The sequence below is a fragment of the Pseudophryne corroboree genome, chromosome 1, assembly GCF_028390025.1.
Source record: "Pseudophryne corroboree isolate aPseCor3 chromosome 1, aPseCor3.hap2, whole genome shotgun sequence".
Lineage (NCBI taxonomy): Eukaryota > Metazoa > Chordata > Amphibia > Anura > Myobatrachidae > Pseudophryne > Pseudophryne corroboree.
Window position 1 is genome coordinate 867,053,171 of NC_086444.1, and position 26,910 is coordinate 867,080,080.

General features: G+C 43.0%; 1 protein-coding gene across 5 annotated transcripts in view; it reads right to left on the reverse strand.

Annotated features, from left to right (window-relative positions):
• Positions 1-26,910, reverse strand: part of WRN (WRN RecQ like helicase) — a 294,980-nt gene that overhangs the window by 120,061 nt on the left and 148,009 nt on the right. For all 5 annotated transcript variants that reach the window (XM_063920020.1, XM_063920018.1, XM_063920019.1 and 2 more), the window contains exons 19-23: positions 25,363-25,537; positions 19,052-19,233; positions 10,105-10,206; positions 8,255-8,347; positions 3,616-3,757 (exon numbers count right to left, since the gene is read on the reverse strand). In XM_063920020.1, the coding sequence (XP_063776090.1) occupies positions 3,616-3,757; positions 8,255-8,347; positions 10,105-10,206; positions 19,052-19,233; positions 25,363-25,537 (694 nt within the window). The remainder of the gene's footprint in view (positions 1-3,615; positions 3,758-8,254; positions 8,348-10,104; positions 10,207-19,051; positions 19,234-25,362; positions 25,538-26,910) is intronic.

Sequence of the window (26,910 nt, forward strand, 5' to 3'; positions counted from 1 at the left end):
CCTCTGGCGGGAAAGGGTATAATGCCAATAATTTTTTAGAAATTAGCAGTTTTTTATCGGGGGAAACCCACGCTTCATCACACACCTCATTTAATTCATCTGATTCAGGAAAAACTACGGGTAGTTTTTTCACACCCCACATAATACCCTTTTTTGTGGTACTTGTAGTATCAGAAATGTTCAAAACCTCCTTCATTGCCGTGATCATGTAACGTGTGGCCCTACTGGAAAATACGTTTGTTTCCTCACCGTCGACACTGGAGTCAGTGTCCGTGTCTGGGTCTGTGTCGACCATCTGAGGTAACGGGCGCTTTAGAGCCCCCGACGGTGTTTGAGACGCCTGTACAGGTAATAACTGATTTGCCGGCTGTCTCATGTCGTCAACAGTCTTTTGTAAAGTGCTGACGCTATCACGTAATTCCTTCCATAAGACCATCCAGTCAGGTGTCGACTCCCTAGGGGGTGACATCACTATTACAGGCAATTGCTCCGCCTCCATACCATTTTCCTCCTCATACATGTCGACACAACGTACCGACACACAGCACACACACAGGGAATGCTCTGATAGAGGACAGGACCCCACTAGCCCTTTGGGGAGACAGAGGGAGAGTTTGCCAGCACACACCAGAGCGCTATATATATATATACAGGGATAACCTTATATAAAAGTTTTTCCCTTATATAGCTGCTGTATTGATTTATCTGCCAAATTAGTGCCCCCCCTCTCTTGTTTTACCCTGTTTCTGTAGTGCAGGACTGCAGGGGAGAGTCAGGGAGCTTCCCTCCAACGGAGCTGTGAGGGAAAATGGCGCCAGTGTGCTGAGGAGATAGGCTCCGCCCCCTTCTCGGCAGCCTTTCTCCCGCTTTTTTAAGGAAAAACTGGCAGGGGTTAAATGCATCCATATAGCCCAGGAGCTATATGTGATGTATTTTTTGCCATCTAAGGTATTTTTATTGCGTCTCAGGGCGCTCCCCCCAGCGCCCTGCACCCTCAGTGACCGGAGTGTGAAGTGTGCTGAGAGCAATGGCGCACAGCTGCGGTGCTGTGCGCTACCTTATTGAAGACAGGACGTCTTCTGCCGCCGATTTTCCGGACCTCTTCTGCTCTTCTGGCTCTGTAAGGGGGACGGCGGCGCGGCTCTGGGACCCATCCATGGCTGGGCCTGTGATCGTCCCTCTGGAGCTAATGTCCAGTAGCCTAAGAAGCCCAATCCACTCTGCACGCAGGTGAGTTCGCTTCTTCTCCCCTTAGTCCCTCGATGCAGTGAGCCTGTTGCCAGCAGGACTCACTGAAAATAAAAAAACCTAATTTAAACTTTTACTCTAAGCAGCTCAGGAGAGCCACCTAGATTGCACCCTTCTCGTTCGGGCACAAAAATCTAACTGAGGCTTGGAGGAAGGTCATAGGGGGAGGAGCCAGTGCACACCAGCTAGTCCTAAAGCTTTTACTTTTGTGCCCAGTCTCCTGCGGAGCCGCTATTCCCCATGGTCCTTTCGGAGTTCCCAGCATCCACTAGGACGTCAGAGAAATGGATTGCAATTTGGACTTTGCACTTGACCTTTTCAGAACATTCATATTTTTACTGTTCAACTACCTCAGTGTTGCTTTGGCTTTGTGCTTGGGATTATTGTCCTGCTGAAAGGTGAACTTTCTCCCAAGCTTTTGTTTTCTAGCAGACTGAACAGCATCTCTCTGTACTTGGCACCAACCATTGATCCTTCAGTTCTAAACATATTGGCCAGTACACGCTGAGGAAAAGCATCCCAACAACATGATGCTGCCACCAGAATAGTATTAGTTCTAGGTCACACACAGCATTTGGTTTTAGAAAGCTCCATCTCACCACATATCCCTATATCCTAAGTTTTAAGAGGGTCACACTGGTATTTACTGGTAATTTCCAGACATCCTTTGACATGGTTTTTCTTCGGTAATGGTTACTACTTAGCCACCCAACCAAACCAGTTGTACTTTACTTAGAGCTCTAGATATGTCTGACTGGTGCGCCATCACTCTAGTCTCACTCACTGAACCCTATAGCTCCTTCAAAGTGATAGATGGTCTCTTGTGTCAGATCCATCACAAGTCTTCTTCTTGCTCTGAGGCTGAGTTCTGAGGGATGGCCTTGTCTAGGCTGTGCCTTGGTGGGTTGTGCAGCTTCCATTCACTCACAACTGATCCAACAATGCTCACTGGGATATCACATTTCCTGGATATTATTGTATAGTCTTTTCTTGTGCATGTCTATAACTTTATATTTTCCTTCAGAGACACAATATGACCAATGTTATTGAATTATGATGTTTTATTCATAAAAGATTACCTTTTTTTATGTTAGGTAAAGGCTAATTGAAACCCAACTGTTATGGCAATATCTGTCTTCTGTGAAATCTTTGAACTTTGCGTAAGTATTCACAGGGGTTGAATACTTACGCAAAGTATTTTCAATTCTTTTTTTTTTAAATTAGGAATTTACATTAAGAGCCTACTGGTTTGCAATAATAATACTGTCTGAAACATTCTCTGCAAGTGTAATTTGTAATAGACAAATATCTTGACTTTTTATGGGTTTAAATACTTTTTCAACGCACTGTATATGCACTTTGCAGCCACCAAATCCGAGAGGGCCTACACTGTGCAGCCACCACATATGGTAGGGCCTGCACTGTGCAGCCACCAGACACATGAGGACCTGCACTGTGCAGCCACCAGCTACAGGTTCTGTACTTGTGCAGCCATTAGATACGGGAGAGTCTGCACTGTGCAGCCACCAAATACGGGATGGTCATATACATGAGAGCTTGCAGTGTACAGCCACCAGATATGTGAGGGCCTGCAATGTACCGCCACCAGATATTTGAGGGTATGCATTTGTACAGTATCATTTTCCACAAAAATGCTACAAAAACAAAGTTCTGTGTGCCTGGAAAGAAAAAGCTACCTGAGTAAACTAAGAATTTAAAAGTATACAATTGAAGCTGATGCATTGACATGCCAATGTGCATTTTAGCAGCATTTCTCTTCAAATAAAAATGTGACAAGTAGCAATCTTGAACTCTCTATAAGCGGTTCTTCAAACTGTGTGCCGTGGCACCCTGGGGTGCCTCGGAACACTTGCAGAGGTGCCTTGGATTGGTAGTGTAGGACCAATTAAAATTATTTATGGTCAATGTAATAGCAAAACCACTCCTGGTGGCTGCCAATCATAACATATGTGGACAAACAGAAGCAAATCTTGTGCCTCACCACACAACTGAACCTAAGAATTACATATACACTCAATTTACTTAATTAAATATTTCTTTCTAAATTTCTCAATAAGAAACTTTTAGCCTAGTGGTGCCGTGAAAACAATTCTGATACTCTAGGGTGCCGTGATTCAGAAAAGTTTGGGAACCACTGCTCTAGATACTTTGGAAACAGCTAGTGTGCAAAGAGCAGATCACACTAATTTTATATACAGTATATATTATAAAAAAGCATCTTAAAGCAAGGTGTAAAACCAGATATCGTATAAAAGACCCCATAATAAAGGGACTACTGCAGAATAAAAGTAATGAATCATTACAAAGAGTAAGTACAGAAACTTACTCTACATCTCGTATACTTACTGATCCACGGAGAAATAAGACAGGCACGCCAGTCCCAAATTTTTCCCCTAGAGCTTCTACTGCCGATAATAACTGTAGTGCTTGTTCACCAAAATCTTGAAGACCACATTCTGTATCAGTAGTGGAAAGGTCATGTATTAATCTACAAAACATAAATTAAGAAACTTTGTTAAAGAAGTATTTAAAGGTGTACAAGATCCAAAAAAAAAACAAAAAAAAAAACAGAAAGTAAAAAGGACAAAAAGAAAACCCCAGCAAAAACATTTGCAGAGCTTATAGTGTTAAAAAAGTCATGGTTTGCAGGATACAATAGTTGTAAGACAATTGTAAAGCAATTTAAGTAAACCAACATATAAGTAAAGACAACTATTGTAGTAATTTCAGGATGGAGTGTAGAGGGGTTATCACACACTGTATGGAAAAGCGCAGTAATTCTATGAACACGGTAGATCTGTACATGACCGCCAAAATATAAAACCACCTTTTAAAAACTTTGTGCATACAATGCACAGCTTTTAGAAGATTGTGTATTTAGTCTACATAAGCACATTTTATGGCTGTGAACAATGTAGGTTTAAATAACCATAGCCTAAACCAGTGTACAGTAGTTTTTTATTTTTGTGTCCTACCAGTTACAAAAAAAAAATGTCATATATTAGAAATTACTTACAGAATTACTGTTTATTAGGTATTCAGTGTCAGATAAAATGAGAACATTAATAATAAACTTTCTTTGTGTTCATGTTTAGATAGACAATGTCTAGGTCGACACTGAAAAAGGTCGACATTGGAAAAGGACACCAAGTACAAAAGGACATCAGGTTCAAATGGGTGACATGGCAGTGGTCAACACACATATGGTCAACACATGTCAATACAGTTTTTTAAGGTTTTTTTGTATTTTTTTTTCGACCTTTTTTATATTTTACCATCCACGTGAACTACGACTGGGAATGGTAACCTTACCGCAACAGTGTCGACCTAATGCATGTCGACCATATGGGGACGACCTAAGGTCGGTCAACCTAGACATTGTAGATCTTATATACCACACCCACTTTCTTCATATTGGGACCTTGTTTTCCTAAAACATTTCAAATTTACCAGTCATATTTGGAGGTTTATGGTAAACATTCCGTTGAATGCATCTTGGCCTTTTCTTGCTCTGTGGGCATTTGTGTGTGGCAACTGGGTGTATGAAAAGAACGTCATCTGAGCATGTTGCCAAAGTTACTCACCATTCTGAGTAATATGTATGCAGTGGGTATACCGTATCTCCTGCACCCAGCATAGGGAAGGTGTAAAGGCCAATGATAGTGATGACCTGCTGCTGGGGCACTGTATACATAAAGATGTGTACAGCTTAGCATACTGCTGTAGAATCACATTTGCACACGGATTGTGATGTGTATGCGTGTGTATGCAGATGCGTATGCATTGCATGTGACAATATGAAGCACTTCTATGACAGATGCATACTGAATTTTTGGCTCCTCCTTTTTATTTACCTAAATATTATACTCAGTTGGTATTACATCATGTATTTAGCTTTGCTAAGCTATGAATGAATGTACTGATTTGTTTTTCTTTTTAACGCAGCAGCTCTGTATTGTATGAATAAATACACAAGGCATCTGTACTGTCCATGTTTTAGGCTTTTCATTATCATTTGTTTTTTTCTCTCTTAAACTAGCTAATAAAGCCGTAAATACTAAATTCACTGTACGCACCCTATAAAACATGCACATTCAGGGTCATACAAAGAGAGTACTACAACAGTAAATTGTGCATTATACTGCTTATGCTCAGAAAGTGATTGTATGCCAACAAATGCACCACCATGCAGAGGTGTAAGCGCTCTGAAAACAAGACAGTTACACGTAAGGGTAACCGTGTGTAATCTGATCTCTGACGTCTTCCTGTCATACAGCAGGCGTATATACTACCCTTGCAGGGAGGAACACATTTTGACAGCAGCTGGAACTCAGAAGAAGGGTTAAAATATGCACACGTGGCTAATCAAGTGTATACAGTATGTGTTGAGTAGGATAACCGCTTATAGAGAAAAAGTATATGCAATAGGGCTTATCTTGTCGCCTGCAAGCAGTAGCACTTATCTGGCTGTCAGCCTGAGATTCTCTTATGCGGCACTGACAAAATGAGCAGATCACAACATAGAAAGGTTCCAGGATTGAATATATGCCCGTTCTGCTATTTCACTGTCTAGCATGGCACAACTTCAAGTGGACATGCAGACCTGCGGGAGGTACTCGATACACCAACTGTGGGGCTCTTTTGCGCTCGCCACTCTGCCAGCATTCTGGCAGTTGAAATCCTGGCGCCGGTAAACTGGGCACCGGGATCCCGACAGCCGGCCAGTCGTACTACACCCAGACCTGCAAGTGTTTGCAATTGGGCCTGTTTGGAGATGTATCTTTTGTACCTAGGGTTGGACTGGCCCACAGAGGAAATCCCAGGTGGACCCCACCGCTCCCTCCAATGTCAGGTTTCAGACAGTATACTGCAGTATACATTGTTGCTTTATTAGAGGGTCAGGTACATGGTCTCTAATGGCTGTCCAGGCCTCTGTGCTGGCTGGTCTCACCCCATGGTAGCTGGCCACACCCCTTATGCATTGGCCCCTACCAGTGCTTCCCCCTTGTGGGCCCTTCATGCCCCAGTCAGACTCTGTACCAGCTATACTACTGTAAGTTACAAATGCATGCTGATAATGATGACTTCTTGGAAAATAGTCGACTCTGCATGTATCTGAAAATACGCTACTTTTGCACACAGTTTCTTTGGAGAAACCTGCTGCAGTTTTTGCTCCCATCTTTACAGGACTCCCATTATGTCCGAGTAGGCAACTGAAATACTACCACTTACCAGTTATGTTTCTTTGCAGTACAATTTTGAATTGATACATGGTACTCAAGTACATTCCAAAAGTTTATTTTAGATCTGATTTTGTATTACTGATTTTTTTGAAACAGTCTTAAAGTAAAGATAAGCAGGTGATATTTTTCTTTCAACTGTGGTTTTACTTAATTATTTGGGTTGCCATATGACCCAGCTCCTACAATTAGTATTTTCTCTGTACTGGGGATTTGTAGTAGAGTGCTAAATTCCCCAGCACAGAACAAGCTAGACACTAGCACTCTGCAAGGATAAAAAGCGTGTTTATTCTGATTCCACCAATAGGATCAGCAGAAAAAAATGGACATAAACTGTCTGAAGAAGCAAGCATGAGTCCCGTGAAAATGTGTAACTAAGTTTATGCAGTTTATCACATGCTGTACCAGGTGATCAAGTTTGTATTGATGCCCTACTACAATTGTAGACAGCAAAAATGTGAACTCCAATGAGCGCTAGGTAGAGTTAAATGAAAACACAAAAAATTAGGAATCCACGCTCCTCAAAGACAACATAGAAAACTTTCCTTAATTGATAAGGCAGTTCTTTATGAATCCTGGAGATTTCACCTGATTTCTTTTTCTGTTAGGAGTATTTCATCTGTATTGATCTCAGGATAGTACGCAAAAAGGAAAGAAGAGAAATACCGCAATACTGTTTTTCTTCCTCCATTAAACATAATGAGTTGCACTCACATCAAGAGAAGAATACAGAAAAAGAAATCTGGTGAAATCTCTAGGATTCATAAAGAACTGCCCTATCAATTAAGGAAAGTTTTCTATGTTGTTTTTGAGGGGCGTGGATTCTTAATTTTTTGTGTTTTCATGTAACTCTACCTAGCGCTCATTGGAGATCACATTTTTGCTGTCTATTTTTGTCTGAGGAGTTGGGCGTAACTTCTTTTGAACTTCTTGGCTGCTGGTGTAGGGTGTGGTGTGCATATTCACTGATCACCTACTATTGCATTTTGCCATACTACAATTCAGCATTAAACTGTTTATTTGGAAAAAGTGGCGCTGACTATTCAATTAGGTGAAGCTGCGCAAGAAAGGACATTATTTGCCTTTGGATTCTGTTGGGAGAAACTCTGGAATGGTCTTCTTTTAGGACAGAGAAAACCCCCAATAGTTTGGACCTAATTCCCCAAGCGGTTAGAGTGCAGGTGCGCACAGTTCCACTATGTCTTCTTACCTGCAATAGTGTCATAAACAAACCACTTTTATTGCTAAGGTATGAGAAACCATTGTAAATTAGGGACACTCATTTTACACATCTGCTTTGAAGGCTGTCATTACAAAGGCGATTATGAACATTTTTGTGGTTGCAAAAAAGTCTAAAGTATAAATCACATCTCATGGGATACGGAACCTGCTAGGCGTCACTACACAGGCTTTACAATTATTATTATTTTTTTTAATTATTATTGGAGCTTTCTAGACCATCTTTTGACACCAGCCTACAAGAATAACACTTGTAATATAAGAGCTCTATTCCCAAATCTAATCACCCCCATTTACTGCAATAAATTGTTTTTCACTGAAGTCTGAAATAAAATCTATTCTTAAAAGTTCTTTCCTTAAACCAATATTAGAATTAATGATTTCCAAAGCTATAACATTGATGAACAGGCACAACGTATTGCTCAGTAAAGATTTAAGCTGCTTAAACTTTCCAGAAGTTAGATGTTTAGCTGTCCGGGCATTTACCCTCTAGAGAGAGCATTTACCTGGCATTGCAGTTATCACAACATTTTTCAGTTCCCATGATACCGGAAGAGGCCTTGCGGAGTTGTTTGTCTTCAAAATGAGATAAGATGATCCTACACAAGGGAACATTGTGAGGTAAATAAAAAAGGACAAGAATTTACATGTTAAATTGAATGAACAAAACAATAGGCTAAAGTAATCTTCATTAATTTAATCTAGGGGGACACAATTAATTGGCTTTGTTTAATTCACAGACAGTGATGTCATTCTTGCTGAGAATATACAGCTACACAATGTATAGCTAAAAAAAGACCAGGTAAAATAAAGTATAACCCTACCCCTAATCTAACAATCCCCCCAAATATTTCGATATACTGTATAGTACACAAAACTATGCTGTCTGACATTTCTTATTATGGTCATATCATTCAGGAGTTGCAGAGTGCATGCTGTCATATTTCCAGGAAAGTTATCTCACATGCCCACATCTTAATTAAGAGTAATTTACAGACCATCGCTGAAACTTTACGTGCACAAGTGTGTCAACACTTCCAAATAACTCATCTCAAAGTGTACACCTATATTACAGTTGTTAGTTTATGGCTAGAATTCCGATTTTCTGTACGATTGCAATTGGAATATGTAAAATGCATCCCATTACATGTATAGAACAAAACTTGGTTTCAAAATTAAAATCCATTTGCAGGATAAAAAAAAAAAAGCAGTGTGCCAAGTCTATTACACACCAATAAATGCCTCCTCTCCACCTCTTAATCTAATTTAAAGCATCTTAACTTGGAAAACATTATCTTGATTTGCATAGAAAACCAAAAGTATATACTCGGCGCCTGTTCCTTTAGACCACTGGCAAACTTACACCTGGGACTGAGCTGCAGCTTCCTAATCAGGGTAATTGCAAATACCCTTTGTAGCAAGCAAACTAAAATATTAAAACCAAAGTTTCAATAGGAAGCGCTGTCCAGTCACAAATCAATTAAACATATCACTTTAATTCCACAAACAACATATATGGCCATATATTGACATAAAATATGAATTCATAAGACTTTAATACAATAATAACAAAATGAATCGTTTAAAATTGCAAATCAATTATAAGCAGTTAGTGTAGCTCCAAAATCACGGGCATGCAGTCTTATTCACTTATGTGGTTAATCATCCACTCCTGATTTATATTCAAATAGCCAAATGGCAATCTTAATTACTGGGTCCAGAGAATGCAAGTGTCCTTTAAGAACAATGTTCAATGTCCTCCTACCACCCGTATTTAGCAATTAACGGGGGCTTTTCAAAACGGGGACTGTTATTCCTTATAGCTATTTCTTAGTATTGTTCACTCCTTGCTGAGTGTTTAAAAAATACTCCTCCCTCCCGTAACTTTCTTACCGGGGGTATCTTGGAGGTTTTTCTTATGGATAATCTGGACACAGGGGATCTCTCCCTGGTGGTGCATAAGTAGAAGACCACAATATCTAAATCAATTTGTTGCTTTGTATAATTGTGTATTTAGATTTTTCTGCTAAACTACTCATATGACTACCTAAAACTTGGGTAGAGGGCAGATTATGCAATCCAGTCACCGTGACATTATCTAAATCTGTAAGTGCATATACACTTTGCACCCCCCTGCAGTGCAAAATAATTTTGCCAAGGTGCAAAACGGCACACTGTAGTTGGATTTACTCCTAACTCTAGGACCACTGTGTTTAGAGCTTTCCAAAGTTAGCACTGACAGGCTACTAGGCAGATATGACCGTGAATGCTATAAAGAGATTACAGTAAATTTGATATCTATGGTGTGACACCATTTTATTAAGGTTAAACAATGTGATTAAAAATGGGCTCATACTTGCGCCTGCAACTGGTTGAATTAAGGTATTTCTCCATCTTTGCTAACATCTTCAGCTTGTACTCCCGAAATTGCTTGCTTTTGATTTCACTTAGCATGTGTCTAATGAAAATGGGAAAACCGAAAACAAACCATTATATCTGAATAAGAAATGTGGGCAATTTAAAAACGTTCTCACTTATCATTATTATATCAAAAAACGTAGAATAAGAGTACAGACAGATAAACCTGGGCATAAAATCTTAACATAAAGCAAGTGTAGCAAATCATTTCTAATTCACTTTCACCATCCATATAGTTCATATACATTACGACTGCGGAGGACTAATTCCACAGAGACAGTAAAAAAGTTGCCTTGTCTACACTGCCTTATCTCCCACCATACAACACAGAAAGATGGAGACACCCTTGTTTCAAAGAGGCGAGTCCGCTTTTTCACACTACTGTATATACCTCTCATAAAAATGAATACCTGGTGATCAGTGTAGTCCTATGATAAGGGAAAATTTCAGCCACCTGGCTTTCAATAACTAAGAAGCAACGAGATTTGAAAGAAGGGATACCCTTTGTATGTATTGTCTGATGATAACCTGTGATTACAGGATATAATCACCTGTCACAACTGAAACCATACATTTTCCATAGCTGTGCCCTATCTCCACCTTCAGGGCACAAACACGTGTCCCCTCTTTCAAAAGAACAACCTATATAATAAAAGGCTAACGCTGCTACTCACCTCTATGGGGACAACTCAAGTGTAGTGCGCGCCGGTGGCCACTAGATGGTGCAGAACGGTGCAATTCAATTGTTGCTCCATTCAGGCGCACACAGCCGCCGGCGCTGACATTACTGTTATGTTGTTCTGCCATTTTGACGGGCTGGTAACTAGTAATATAATAAAACAAAGTTTTCTATACATTGGCAGGAGTATATTATCACCCCCACAAATGCACCCACAGATGTGTCCTCATACATCTTGTCTCAATACACCATGAAGCAGGAGATGCCAGGCGTTAGTAAGCCGACAGGTTGCATGCACCATATAACTACTCTCTAGAAGTGAACCATATAACTACTGTAACTTGGATCCTGAATACAACCACTTCACATAAACAAAAGAAAACTTGAAACAAACTACAGGATTGGTTTAAGTGCACCACCGTAGGCTTGGTCATGCATACAGACTAGCAAAGAGGTGCTATTTGGTTTTATATGAGTAATTATACTATAACATTAGTGTTATGCCTTGTATTCTAATAGCCTGTAAATGCCAAGTATAACCATTTATGTTGCAGCCAGAAGAAGTGACACAGAGCAATAAATGTGTTTCTTTTCAATGGTGTGCATGTTTGTGGAAATTAATGTAAATTTACGGGTGTACTTACTGTCAAAGTCATAGGTAATAACATATACTAATAGGGGGTGTTCCCAAGTCCACTCCAATAGACTACAGACATTTTTTAAGGCTTGGGTGGAGGCACATATATAGACGTTATGGTAAGAACTTACCGTTGATAACGTGATTCCTCTTATGTCCACAGGTATCCACAGGATAACATTGGGATATGGTTCAGCGACAGCGGAAATGGCACCAACACGGTCACAAGCTTTCTGGCCTGCCAGGATGCATCGGGGCCTCACCATATAGTCCCACCCACTGACTCAGTCAAATCAGTTCTTTCCACAGCGATTTAGGCAGGAGCATCAGGTAGAAACCTATTTAGGCGATAAGAACACACATGCACACCCTTCCATACAAGAGGGAAGAGGTTTAGTGATTGTCAAGATCCTCAAATCAGGTGCGTCAGGGTGGGATCCCTGTGGATACCTGTGGACATAAGAGAAATCACGTTATCAACGGTAAGTTCTTACCATAACGTCTATTTCTCTGGCTGGGTCCACAGGATTATCCACAGGATAACATTGGGATTCCTAAAGCCAATTTTAGTGGTGGGGACGCTCCTGATTACACAGGAGGACCTTTCGCCCGAAGTCTGCGTCATGAGAGGCAAAAGTATCCAAGGCATAATGTCTAATGAATGTGTTTATGGAAGACCATGTGGCTGCCTTACAAATCTGTTCTGCTGAAGCATCCTGTTGTGCTGCCCATGAAGGACCTAACTTACGTGTAGAGTGTGCAGAGACATCAGCCGGAGTAGGGAGATATGCATGAGAATAAGCTTCTGATATTACCATTCAGAGCCATCTCGCCAGCGTCTGTTAACTAGCAGGCCATCCTCTTCTATGAAATCCGTAGAGGATGAAGAGAGAATCTGTTTTGCTGATGGCACTAGTACGATCTATGTAGATTCTTAAAGCTCGGACTACGTCCTGCGACGCTTCTCCCGCAGATAGTCCCGATACCTGAAAAGCTGGGACTACAATCTCTTCATTCAGGTGAAACTTTGAAACCACCTTTGGAAGATAACCAGATCTCGTTCGGAGAACTGCTCTGTCTGGAAAAAAACTTAGGAAAGGAGACTTACACGATAACGCTCCTAAATCTGACACTCTTCTGGCTGACGCCATTGCAGTAAAAAAAGCACTTTAGCAGTTAACCATTTAAGATCTGCTCTCTTAAGCGGTTCAAACGGAGGACCCTGGAGGAATTTAAGAACTAAATTCAAATCCCAGGGAGCTGCAGGAGGAACAAATGGAGATTGAATAATGTGTACCAATGCCTTCTTGGCCAAGCTGGAGCTATTAGAATTATTGCTCCCTTTGCTTGCTTTATTTTTCTCACTATTCTGGGTAACAGAGATATTGGAGGGAACAGATATGCCAGATGAAATTTCCATTCTACTGACAGCGCGTCTACAAGGACCGCTCCGGGATCCTTTGTTCTCGATCCGTACCTCGGAACCTTGTTGTTTAGACGAGACGCCATGAGATCTATCTCTGGTAGACCCCATCTGTTCACTAGTGTCTGAAACACTTCTGGGTGTAATGCCCATTCGGTTTCCGGAATGGTGTGTCGACTGAGAAAATCCGCTTCCCAGTTCAGTACACCTGGAACAAACTGCTGACAATGCTGGGAGATGGAGTTCTGCCCATCTTAGAATGGGAGTTACCTCCTCCATCAGTCTCTTGTTGTGAGTTCCTCCTTGATGATTGAGGTACGCTACTGCTGTCGCATTGTCTGAGCGAATCTGGACCGGTCTTCCTTGCAGACTGTCCTTTGCCTGAACTAGAGCCAAGTAAATGGCCCTTATTTCCAACAGATTTATTGGCAGGCGACTTTCCCTTGCGGTCCATTTTCCCTGGAACCACAGGCTTCTGAGTACCGCACCCCAGCCTTGCAGGCTGGCATCTGTTGTCAGGACTTGCCATTCTTTTATCCAAAAGGGTCTCCCTTTGTTTAAATGGTCTGTCTGTACCCACCACGCTAGAGACCTTTTTACGTTTACTGGAAATGTTATCATCTGCTTATTTATCGTCTGATGATTTCCGTTCCATTTGGTCAGAATAAGGTGCTGCAATGGTCTGGAGTGGAATTGCGCATATTCCACCATGTCGAAGGTTGATACCATCAGACCCAACAGTCGCATGGACTGACATTGTCTGGGCGTGCAACGCTTCCTGAGCCATGACCTGCACCTTGACTATCTTTTTCTCTGGTAAGAGAACTTTCTGTAGGTCTGAATCCAATATGGCACCCAAATGAACCATCCGCTGTGACTGATTCACAGACGACTTTTCCCAATTTATGAGCCACCCGTGTCTCTGTAAACAAACTATTGTCTGTTGAAGATGGCTCAAAAGTAACTCCTGCGAATGTGCTAGGATTAACAGGTCGTCGAGGTATGGGAATATTCTTATCCCCTGTTTGTGCAGACAAGCTGCCATAACCACCATAATTTTGGTAAACACCCTGGGTGCTGTTGCTAGCCCGAAGGGCAAAGCTTGGAACTGAAAATGTTTCTGGAGGATGGCAAACCTGAGGTAACACTGATGAGTCAGTGCTATAGGCACATGTAGGTAAGCATCCCATACATCCAGAGATACCATGTAATCTCCCGGTTCCATAGCCAACATTATGGAGCGTAACGTCTCCATGTGGAACCTTGGGATCCAAATGTATTTGTTCAACATTTTCAGATTGAGAATTGGTCGAAATGACCCATTTGGCTTCTGGATTAGAAATAGATTGGAATAAAACCTCTGTCCCCTTTGTGATGGCGGTACTGGGACAATCACACCTGACTGCAGTAATTTTTGGACTGCTTCTTGCTGGGCATTGGCCTTAGACTCTATACGAGACGGACTGGTGCAAAAAAATCTTTGAGGAGGCTGCCTCCTGAATGGGAACCCATAGCCCTGAGATACCACCTTCTGCACCCAATCATCTGTTGTTGACTGCTGCAATATGTGTGCAAAATGAAGGAGTCGGCCCCCAACCCTGGAATCCTCCAGGCGGAGGCCCGTCTCTTCAGGCTGATGGTTTCTGTTCAGGCTTGGAAGCTGGCTTTTTGGTAGCCCACTGCTTCCTACCCCTGGTTTTGAACTGGGGTTGCTTAGACTCCGCTTTAGCTTTCGCTTTGCTTTGCCAACGAAATGAGCAAAACTTTGAACCCTTAGATTTAGGATTATAAGTAGCCGGAAATCTGACCTTCTTTGATTCAGCCTCTGATTCTAGGATATCAGATAATGGTTTCCCAAACAATATATTACCAATGAAAGGCAATGCTTCCAATCCTTTTTGGATTCCGCATCTGCCTTCCAGGTACGTAGCCAAACTGCTCTGCGAGCGGCTATTGTCAAGGCTGAAGCTTTAGAAGCAACTGTACCCATATCAATTGCTGCTTCTTCCAAGTATTGGGCAGATTGTCTTAAACGGCTTAAATGATACTCTTGCTCCCTATTAGGAGAAGAGATGCCATTCTCCATTTCCTCTATCCATTCGCCCATTGCCTTTGCTACCCAGGCCGAAGCCCTAGCAGGTCTTACCACTGCTCCTACTAGAGAAAATACATTTTTCAAGAAGCTATCTACCCTTATGTCTGTGACATCATTTAGTGAGGTAGAGGACAGTGGTAAAGCAGATTTATGCACAAGTCGCAGTACATGTGCATCTACTTTTGGAGAAACTTCTCTTTTCGAACAATCCGCAGCTGGAAATGGATAATAAGAATTCCATCTTTTCGGAATCTTATATTTCTTACTGGGCGTCGCCCAAGACTCATCCATCATTTCCGTCAGCTCATCTGATGCTGGGAATTCAGTTTTAACTGATTTTGTTCGTTTAAACACAGGTGCTTTAGATTTTAACACTGTCTTGGCTGGCTCTTCCGAAGAGAACAGCATTCACAGCATCAATAAGTTCAGCTACATCCTCTGAACTAAAACTCTGCGACTGATCATCATACGGAGTATTTGAATATACTGTATCATCATCTGTTGTATCATCTTGTGTAGTCTGCCACATAGACGCATCTGTCTTAGCCTTACCTATCCCTTGGTTGCTTGTAGAGGCTACTGGAACCAAGCTGTAGGAAGGGAGCTGCATGTATGGGTTTTAATAGTGTAACCTAACCCTTGAGGTGGTGCAACCGGAGTTAACCTGTCCGTTATTGAAGATAAAGTCTTTGCGAACATATTCCATGGTGGCTCTGTTGGTGGTTGAACCAACTCCTGTTTTTTACTTTGCTGAAAAGCAAAACAGTTCGCACACAACCCCTCATAAGTGACCAATTGGTCCATACCAATTAACCCTGTCTTACAAGATAAGCATGTTAGGGATGTAGGAGTGCTTGATAAATTCTCCTCGTCACTTTTGCCGCTCACAGACATGGTAATATTCTGTTAATGACTACACAATTTGTGACTGAAAATCACCTATATATGAATATATAGAAGTGAGATCAATCTGACCACAGCCGTGCACCTGAATTGAGGGTCAGAACAGGACTGACAACATAGAAAAGTCAGCACACATACTAGCAGTCAGTCACATGTTAAGGCATTAGACATTGTCATATGAGAATACAACTCCCATAACTTACAAGTAAGTAGGAAAATTGTATTTGTTTCAACTGGTTCTTTTTCAACATAACATGCAGAAAACACAGTAATATACAGATCTCATATGCAATATGTACTAAAAATTAACAATTCATACCAACAAGTAGAGACAATTTTTAGTACTGTATACCCTTCCTCTGTAGAGCCGGATACAGGGAGACTCACCACACTCCCATATCCAAGCAAATGAGCTCGTAAGACACTGAGTGGATTCAGACGCTACTGATGTACACTATCGCTCCTGATAACTGGTAACGGACACAGTCGCTCACTGACGTACACGGACGCTCAGCGACTTCCACGTGTATGCAGACGCTAAGGCCTACGACTCGGTCTAGGCGGGATCTCTAGTGTACACAACCGCAGCGTTTAAGCTGCGACCGAGTACCCTCGTGGTAGCGTCTGAGACGGAAGTGAGGTTATTCAGTTCATGGACGGGAGACGCGCGGAAACTGGTCATGAACTCGGAGGAGGGGAGGCCAGGAGAGCGTCTGAATCCCCCTGTTGACTTAAACTCTAAGGATCTTGGCCTCTACCTAGTCCTGGCGCCTATGTTCCCTAGAGCGTAGCGCTGTCGCACTCGAGATGTTCGGCACATCAACACACTGTAGTCTCCACCAATACAGTGTAGCTGTGTCCGGACCCCCCTAGTAAGAGGAAATCCATAGACTTACCTTCCCCCCATGCTCCGGCCACAGCCTGGTTACGTCTGCTGGACCTGCTAGAACATCCGACACAGACGCCCGTCGAGACAGCACTATACCGCGAAGGTAAGCGTTGTTGCGACCCGGTGGGAAGTTGTTGGAGCGATTCTTTCCAGTATGCGTTTAAGATGCTGTTAAGAAAAGTCGCTCAAAAAACATAGTAATTCTATAAAAATAAAATAATAAAAGCTTCAGGCTGCTTTATCTACAGCAGCCCTGTGACCATGGTCCGGCTTCCTGCCGCACCAAGCAAAAAAATGATTTGACTGAGTCAGTGGGTGGGACTATATGGTGAAGCCCCGATGCATCCTGGGAGGCCAGAAAGCTCGTGACCGTGTTGGTGCCATTTCTGCTGTCGCTCAACCATATCCCAATGTTATCCTGTGGATAATCCTGTGGACCCAGCCAGAGAAATATTAGTTACCCCTAGGGAGGTGAGAAGGGGTTACAATTAAATAACACACTTCAATATATTGCCCTACCCAGGATTCAAACCTATAACCTGTGAATTCCAGTCAACCACCCTACTCACTGAGCTATTTGACCCTGCGTAAAAACTATGAGAACTATATGAAGCTACTTATATTTTGTCAAAAAATAAACAGCGTTGCAATTGAGCAGATCTATGTAGTGTGCAGCCACACATCCAATTCTTTGCAGCCACACACTACACAGATCTGATCAGCTGCAGTGATGTTTTCATAAAGTACAAGGTTATCTTCAAATAGTTAGACTTCCCTAGCTTAGAATTCTCTACCTTTCTATGCAAGGGCAAATAGCTCAATGAATAGTGAGTCTGACTGCAATACCCCTACCCTAACCTGCCTGGGGTGGCGGCTAGGGCTAAGACTCGGGGGGTGGCAGCTAGGGCTATCCCCCCCATCCTCTACTGCCTAACCCTAAACCCCCTGGGCCCCAACTCTAACCCCAATATGGCGCCGGGATTCTGAGGGGTTTCGGGGGTTCAGTCATCGGTCATACGACCGCCGGCATCAAGAATGGATATAATATATTGATAAAGCAAAAGCATATTATTTTTTTTTTTAGTTCTGCATTTCATTTATGATGGTTTTAGAGATTGTACTCTTCTGGAAACCCAGTTCTATTAAAACCTAAATGATCTAAACAGAATTGGTAAATCCAAAGTAAAAAATCATATCTGATCATATGCAATATATTTGTAGCAACTAGGCATAGTTGCAACAGTGAAGGTCTCTGATTCTTCAGTAAGTGTGAGCAGTAACAATAGCAACATACACACCCCATATAAATATACAACCAAACAATCAATCAATCAATCAATCAATCAAACAGATTCTGGTTAGTGTTGAGCTGAGCTTGTGGTCTATGCCCAAGAAGAAATGGACTACAGTCATCCTTTCATTCTCGGAGGCTATACCCACTGTGGTCTGGAATTCTGGAGGAGTGAAATGTTGAAGCTCACTCCAGAGCACAATATTGTAACTTCAGATTGTTCACGTAAATGTGGGGATGCAAAAAGATCTGTTACGCAAATTAAGATAAAATGACTTATCCCGGATTATCTCTCTAGCTATCTCTATATCAGGCTTTTTCAACCAGTGTGCCATGGCACACTAGTGTGCAGCGACCAGTTGCAGGGTGTGCAGTAGCTTCCTGCACCTTCAGAGTGAACTGTTGGCCCAGGCTCTTCTTAGAGGATCAGTCGTGCTGCGGCTGTGATGTATGCCTTGAAGATGCGGCGGTGTGATATCATAGGTCACGGCTCCCGCATCTTACCACCCAGCCAGCACACCCGCCTGCATACACATCTTCCAGTTCCTGTCTGCATACACAGCTTTTCTTGCCCACCCACATCCACACCTACCCGACCTCCCGCTGCTCAGTATTCACAGCACTCCACTATGAACAACCCCCGCCACTGAGAGACAGGGAGGAGGACAGCTGACCGGTAGTGGTTAATATTTGTTATTTTTTTCTCCTGTGGGGAACAATAGGATTTATGTGGGGAGCAATGCAATTGTTTTTTCTGTGTAGGCCAATGTATGTGTGGATTATTATTTTTTTACTATGAGGGCCAATGTGTGTTTTTTGTTTTTTTCTGTGGGGAACTGATGGTGTGCCTTGGCAATTTTAAAATATTGTTCAGTGTGCCGCGAGTAAAAAAAGGTTGAAAATCACTGCTCTATATGTACAAACAGATAAGCAACTGTGTTTACTGCAATAAAGGAGCATACACTTACCTATTAAAATTCATGTCTGCTGGCGCCCACAAAGCATGACAGCTGCTGGGGAGACCATCTCTTCCGGCTCTACCCATCTCCTGATAATAGGACTCCATTTCTTTAGGGGCTCCATAGTGGATAACTTTGCGGATGTCTGGTTTATTGATGCCCATGCCAAACGCAACAGTGGCTACAACACACTGTCAGGTAAAGAATGCAAAAATAAGATTTTAATTACCTACCGGTAAATCCTTTTCTCATAGTCCATAAGGGATATTGGGGGAATCTAGTACAATGGGGTATAGACGGGGTCCAAAGGAGCCGATGCACTTTAAATTTCTTCACTGGGTGTGCTGGCTCCCCCCCTCTATGCCCCCTCACACAGGCAGTTATAGGTAAGACAGTGCCCGAAAGAGAAAGGACATATATGAGAGAAGGAACAGAACAACAAGGAGTTGTGAGATTTATGGGGGTAATTCCAAGTTGATCACAGCAGGAAATTTTTTAGCAGTTGGGCAAAACCATGTGCACTGCAGGGGGGCAGATATAACATTTGCAGAGAGACTTAGATTTGGGTGGGTTATTTTCTTTCTGTGCAGGGTAAATACTGGCTGCTTTATTTTTACACTGAAATTTAGATTGCAGATTGAACACACCACACCCAAATCTATCTCTCTCTGCACATGTTATATCTGCCTCCCCTGCAGTGCACATGGTTTTGCCCAACTGCTAAAAAATTTCCTGCTGCGATCAACTTGGAATTACCCCCTATATACCAGCACAACAGTAACATATAACAACTAGCAACGAATGGTAACAACAACAGCAACAGTTGAACAGGTAAACACATAAAAGAGAACATAAAGAAAAGTCAACGCACTGAGGCGGGCGCCCAATATCCCTTATGGACTTCAAGAAAAGGATTTACCGGTAGGTAATTAAAATCCTATTTTCTCTTGCATTCATAAGGGATATTGGAGGACTCTAGTACGATGGGGACGTCCCAAAGCTTCCAGAACGGGCAGGAATTTGCGGAGACTTCTGCAGCACTGCCTGCCCAAACTGGGTATCAAACTTGTAGAATGTAACAAAAGTGTTCTTCTTCGATCAGGAAGCAGCGCGGCACAGTTGCAAGTCTGAGACTCCACGGACATCCGCCCAGGAAGACCCCACCGATCTTGTAGAGTGGGCCTTCAGAGACTTAGGAACAGGTAAGGCTGCTGACACATAGGCCTGTTGGATTGTAAGTCTAAGCCAACGAGCAATGGACTGCTTCGAATCAGGACTACCCTTTTTCTGCGCATCATAGAGCACGAACAAAGAATCCATCTTCCTGATCCGAGCCGTTCGCTTGACATAGATCTTCAAGGCTCGCACAGCGTCCAACGCCTCCGGAGGAGCAGAAGAATCAGAATTGGACGGAACCACAATAGGGTGATTCAGGTGAAATGCAGAGACAACCTTCGGCAGGAACTGCTGTCTAGTCCGGAGCTCCGCTCTGTCCTCGTAAAAGACCAAGTATGGCCTTTTACACGATAAGGCCCCCAATTCTGAGACACGTCGAGCAGAAGACAGGGCCAGTAACATCACTGTTTTCTACGTGAGGTACTTGTCTTCTACTGTTATCAAAGGTTCAAACCAGGAGGACTGTAGAAAGTCCAAAACCACAGCCAAATCCCAGGGTGCCGTAGGCGGCACAAAAGGAGATTGTATGTGAAATACCCCTTGCAAGAAGTTCTGCACTTCTGGCAACGCCGCCAATTTCTTCTGGAAGAAAGTGGAAAGAGCTGAAATCTGGACCATAATGAAACCCAGACGCAAGCCCTTATCCACACCAGCCTGCAGGAAATGTAAGAAACATCCCAAGTGGAACTCTGCAGGCGGATACGTGCGTTCCTCTCACCAAGAGACATATCTCCTCCAGATACGATGATAGTGTTTTGACGTCACAGGTTTCCTGGCCTGAACCATGGTAACAATAACCTTTTTGGAAAGGCCCTTGTGAGCTAGGATGTTCTGCTCAACCTCCATGACGTCAAACGAAGTCGCCGTAAGTCCGGGTAGACAAACGGTCCTTATTGAAGTTCTCTTCTTAGTGGTAGATGCCAAGGGTCTTCGTCGGACATGTCCAGAAGATCCTCGTACCACGCCCCCGAGGCCAATCCGGGGCAATCAGAATAGGAAGCAACGGAATAGGAGGAAACAGGTATACCAGCCGGTAAGGCCAAGGTGACGACAGTGCATCCACTGCCCTCGCCTGAGGGGCCCAGGTTCGTGATGCCAGTGAAGCTTCTTGTTGAGTTGAGAAGCCATCATGTCTACTTGTGGGCAGCCCCACCAGTGGATGATCTGCTGGAACACCTGATGGTGGAGTTCCCACTTACCCGGGTGGAGATCGTGACCACTTAGGAAGTCTGCTTCGTAGTTGTCCACACCCGGAATGAAGATTGCAGACATGGCTCTTGCATTTCTTTCCGCCCAGAGGAGTAACTTTGACACCTCTCGCATGCAGGCCCTGCTTTTTGTCCCTCCCTGTCGACTGATATACACCACTGCTGTGGCGTTGTCCGACTGTACTTGGATCGCGTGATCCTTGAGCAGAGGAGAGGCCTGAAGCAGAGCATTGTAGATTGCGCAAAGTTCCAGAATGTTGATCGGAAGGAGGCTTTCGTGGGCTGACCACCTGCCCTGGAACTGCGCCCCTCGGTGACAGCTCCCTATGCTCTCAGACTCACATCTGTCGTGAGGAGGGTCCAATCCTGAATCCCGAAACTCCGGCCTTCCAGGAGATTGGAGGACTGTAACCACCACAGGAGGGAAATCCTGGCCTGAGGTAACAGCCGGATTAGCCGGTGCATCTGAAGATGTGAGCCAGACCACTTGCTCAGGAGATCCAATTGAAAAGTTCTGGCATGGAATTTTTGTCACCTAGAGAGGCCTAATTCATATGTCAGAATTGTTTTCATAGCTTATAGTTCAGCATTTAATACCATTCCCACGAATGCTTTGAGTAGGAAATTGTACAAGCTTGGGTTTCCTGCCACCTTGTGCAACTGGGTCTTAGATTTTTTAGTAAAATAGGCCACAACAAGTGAGATTGGGTAATTTAACATCAACTATCACTAAGATTAGCACGGGTACTCCACAAGGAGACCCATTTTATTTTCACCCTTTACGTACGATTGCGCCTCCCATGTTTCAATCAAATTTAATTGTTAAGTTTGCTGATGTTAGACAGTGGTGGAGCTTATATCGGATGGAGATGAGTCTATATATAGTGAGGAGGTGGCTAGGTTGGTCATTTGGAGGGAGCTAAATAGCCTATTGTTAAATCAAAAAAAATATTGATTTCAGAAAATCTAATAGATCTAACCTGTTGCCATTATCTATTGCTAATCTGGAGGTCGAAAGGATGAAATGTTTTAAATTACTGGGCACTATTATCACTGATGACTTGACCTGGAGTTCTAATGTTTTATTGATGGTTAAGAAGGCGCAACAGCGCATGTATTTCCTGAGGAAATTGAAGGCGGCTAATTTGTCTAAAAAACATTACATTTTTATTGTTGTGTAATTGAAAGTATTTTAACTTATTGCATCTGTTTGGTACGGTAATTGCACCTCAGCGGATCATAAGCTGTTGGAACGAGTGGTTAGGAAAGCAGGGAATATTATTGGGACTGAATTGCCTACAGTAGAGGAGGTATATATTAAGCATAGTATGAGGAAAGGAAATAGTATTTTAAAAGGATTGTGAACATCCATACCACAGTTTGTTTGCTCTACTGCCTTCAAAAGGTGTTTCCGCTGTATTAAATCCAGAACTTCACGGTTCAGAAACAGTTTTTTCCCTACAGTTATAGTAAGGATGAACCTGATTTGGGAGTTTTAATATCTATTCTGTTCTGAATAATATGCATATGTGGTTGCCCTGGTTGAAATTTCGTTGTTCTGTACAATACTTTTATTGTTTGATCAATGACAAAATAAGAATTTACTTACCGATAATTCTATTTCTCATAGTCCGTAGTGGATGCTGGGACTTCCGTAAGGACCATGGGGAATAGCGGCTCCGCAGGAGACTGGGCACAAAAGTAAAAGCTTTAGACTAGCTGGTGTGCACTGGCTCCTCCCCCTATGACCCTCCTCCAAGCCTCAGTTAGGATACTGTGCCCGGACGAGCGTACATAATAAGGAAGGATTTTGAATCCCGGGTAAGACTCATACCAGCCACACCAATCACACTGTACAACCTGTGATCTGAACCCAGTTAACAGTATGATAAACGTAGGAGCCTCTGAAAAGATGGCTCACAACAATAAACAACCCGATTTTTTTGTAACAATAACTATATACAAGTATTGCAGACAATCCGCACTTGGGATGGGCGCCCAGCATCCACTACGGACTATGAGAAATAGAATTATCGGTAAGTAAATTCTTATTTTGTCATTGATCAAACAACGTATTTATCTTTATCTCTATCTTCGTTGGGGATGAGCACCATCGAACTCCAGATTGTAGCCCTGAGAAATTAGATCCCTGACCCAGGTATCATAGCAGGAAGCCTCCCAGACGCGGCTGAAGTGATGCAGTCGAGCTCCCACCTCGAGATCCCCTCGGGGTGGGTGGGCACCATCATGCTGAGGTCTTAGTGGAAGCATAACTGGTGGTCTGGTCCTGAGAGCTGGTGCTTGCAGGTTTTCTTGACTTACCTCTGGTGCCTCTAGTTGCATTGAGGCACCTCTGGCCTTAGATCGAAATCTGTTAGACCGAAAGGACTGCACAGACGGCCCCGGGTAGGAGCATCTTGCCAGCAGGACCCCAGAGGGGAGAAACGTGGATTTCCCAGCCGTTACTTTGTAAATCCACGTATCCAACTCAACCCCAAAGAGCCATTTCCCCGAAAAGGGGAGGGATTCCACACTACGCTTGGATTCTGCGTCCGCTATCCACTGACGCAACCACAAAGCCCTGTGCGCCGACACTGCCATGGCAGAAGTCCTAGCATTAATATTTCCCATCTCCTTGAGCGAGTCACACAGGACTCGTGTAGTGTCCTGAATGTGCTTGAGGAGAGACCTCACAGTGACCAGATTTCCAGCGTGTCTTGTGAGGCAGGAAGCGCTGTGTGTGCTGTCCGTGGCTGCATTAAGCAGAGGAAGGCGCCAAAACGCCTCAGGTCCCGCTCTGAGTTAACGCCGCCCCCTCCAATGGCGCCAGAGCTATAATGATTTTTATACTGGCAAAGTCTCCACAAGTGCTAGTTCAAGCTAATATAAGCAAGTGTACACGGGGGGCTCTAGCTCCCCCACAGGAGGGTCCCGTATACCGCGCCTGTGTTCAGTCGCACTTTGAACCGGGGGAGCCCCCTAGCAGGGCCTCCGGTTTATACTCACCACAGACGTCACCTTCAGGCTAGTGTTAGGGGAGTGCGGCGTGCTGTGCTTGTGACAGCCAAGGCGCAATGCCCTGCTGAACAAACCACCTCTCAGGACGGTGGTCCTGCAGCGGGGAAGCGGCTCTGCACCTCACAAGGCCTTTTTTCTAAACTGCCTGTGGGAGGGGGCATAGAGGGGAGGAGTCAGCACACCCAGTGAAGAAATTTAAAGTGCACCGGCTCCTTTGGACCCCGTCTATACCCCATCAAACTAGATTCCACCAATATCCCTTATGGATGCTAGAAAAAGTCATTATTCCTTATTAATGTACAGAAGGACTGACCACAGTTCCGTTAAGCAACATAAAGCATTATTGATATAAAAAATATGTTCACAACTGGATAGCAAAGAAAAAAAATTAAAATAAACTCAAGTAACTATGCACCTTGGTAAAACCATGCTGCACTGCAGGTGGGGCAGATGTAACATGTGCAGAGAGATTTAGATGCGTGCAGTGTCCTAGCTGAAATTTACATTGCAGTGTAAAAATAGAGCTGCCCGGTATTCGGTTATCAGTTTTAACATAATATTGTTCTTATAAGGTGAACGTGAGCAGACCTCCTGGCAGAATGAGTTTTTCCCATTGATTCCCTACTTAATGCTTTACACCCTGAACACACATCCTATATAATAAAAGGCTTACGCTGCTCTTCACCTCTACGGGGGGAATTCAAGCGTTTTGTGTGCCAGCGGCCACTAGATGGCACCCGATGGAGCAATTCAAGTGTTTGTCCGTTCTGGCACGCACAGCCGCCAGAGTGGACATATCCTAGTTTAGCATTTTCTAATTACAGTTATTTACAATTATGACAATAACGGAGAAGCCACTGTTACAGAACACTTGCGCAACTACCAAGATGAACCTAATTATGAGGATGAGGCTTATACCTGTAATTCATCTCTCATAAACCTGTGATGCACATCTCTCCTTGCACTGATTCCCATGCCAGCATGATACGTGCCACAGGAAATGCCCAGTTTATACAATTCTGCTGTGACTCTTTCAGACATCTTTCTGGAGGGGCAATAAACAATAGTAGCACCTTCAAACTCCCAGGCAGACCTATGGAAAGAAAAAAGAAAGGGTTAAAATAATGTCCTATATTCTACTGAATGCAAAATATATTTGCCAATTATTAACACCAGTTAAGTAGTTCTCAGTAAATCTGTACAGGCAAATATCAAGGGGAATAGGGCATGCTTTTAGTATATATTATCATTATACAGTTCCCGTTTATATGCACTGTACGGAGAACATGTACATTAGTAGTAACTCTCTACCACACACACATACAATGGGGCCCATTATTACATTACTAGTCAAAAAGCAAATTCATTATGTTTTTGTACTGTGACATACATCCAGAGCACATGGAGAAAATTCCCCATAAGTAGAACGTACAAACGCCAGACAGATGTGGTCTTCATTGGAATTGACTCCAGAGCTGTTAACGGCTGCAATGTTAACAAGTGCGCAACTGTGCTGTCATGCATAATTCTCAACCAAGAAGGACATTATGTAGCGCTGGGACATAAAATAGGTCAAATCTTCATTAAGTTCCTTTATGCCAGAATTACACTTACAATAAACTACAAGTCTTATATGTTCAGGTATTAATGCAAACAGATGATTTGCACATAAATGTACTTTATCAGGATACACCAGAATGAACTCTACAAACTCTCACTTAATGTACAGGAGATAATGCTTTCCTATGCATGGGAGACATCACATAAACAACTCTTAGTAAGTCTGACCAGTTGCTCATGTACTCTCAGTATTAGAAAATATAAAGGGCATGTGAAAGATTAGGATATTTAGCACTGAATACACAGTAAAGATGTGTCTACATACATCTTTGCTGCAGTCACGCTAAACAGCCCCTCTTGGCACGCCAGGTCGCGTGAAAATCTAGCATCGGGCACCTTCTCTTGCCTAAAATGCGCATTAGTCGCAACGCAATGTGACTACAGTGTACGAGAACGTGCGGATTAATTTGATATATGACACTTGTATATCGGTGTGTATCAGAGTCTCTGATCTGTATACGAATGTAGCAGGTGCAGCTTTTTTCCAAAACAAGTTCTGTTCTGCTCTGTATACAGACTCAGGGGTAGATGTATTATGTGGCGATAGGGGTGAACACTGTAACTGCGCCCTCGTCATTTTAGGCACGGTTATCTATAAGTTTTCACTCCGGCAGATGAGATGCTAATACATCTAGTCGGTACTGCTTCGTCTCATTAAAGAGATGAAGCAGGAAGAAAAGTAGTGGCACGATATGCGCAACTATAATACATCTCCCCCTCAGTCACACAAGATATCAAATTAATCAGCTCTACTCATGCATCCTAGTTGCATTACGTTGCAGCCAAGATACATTTTCAGCAAAAAAAAGTCGCCCGACGTTAGCAGGATTGCACGGAACCTGGCAG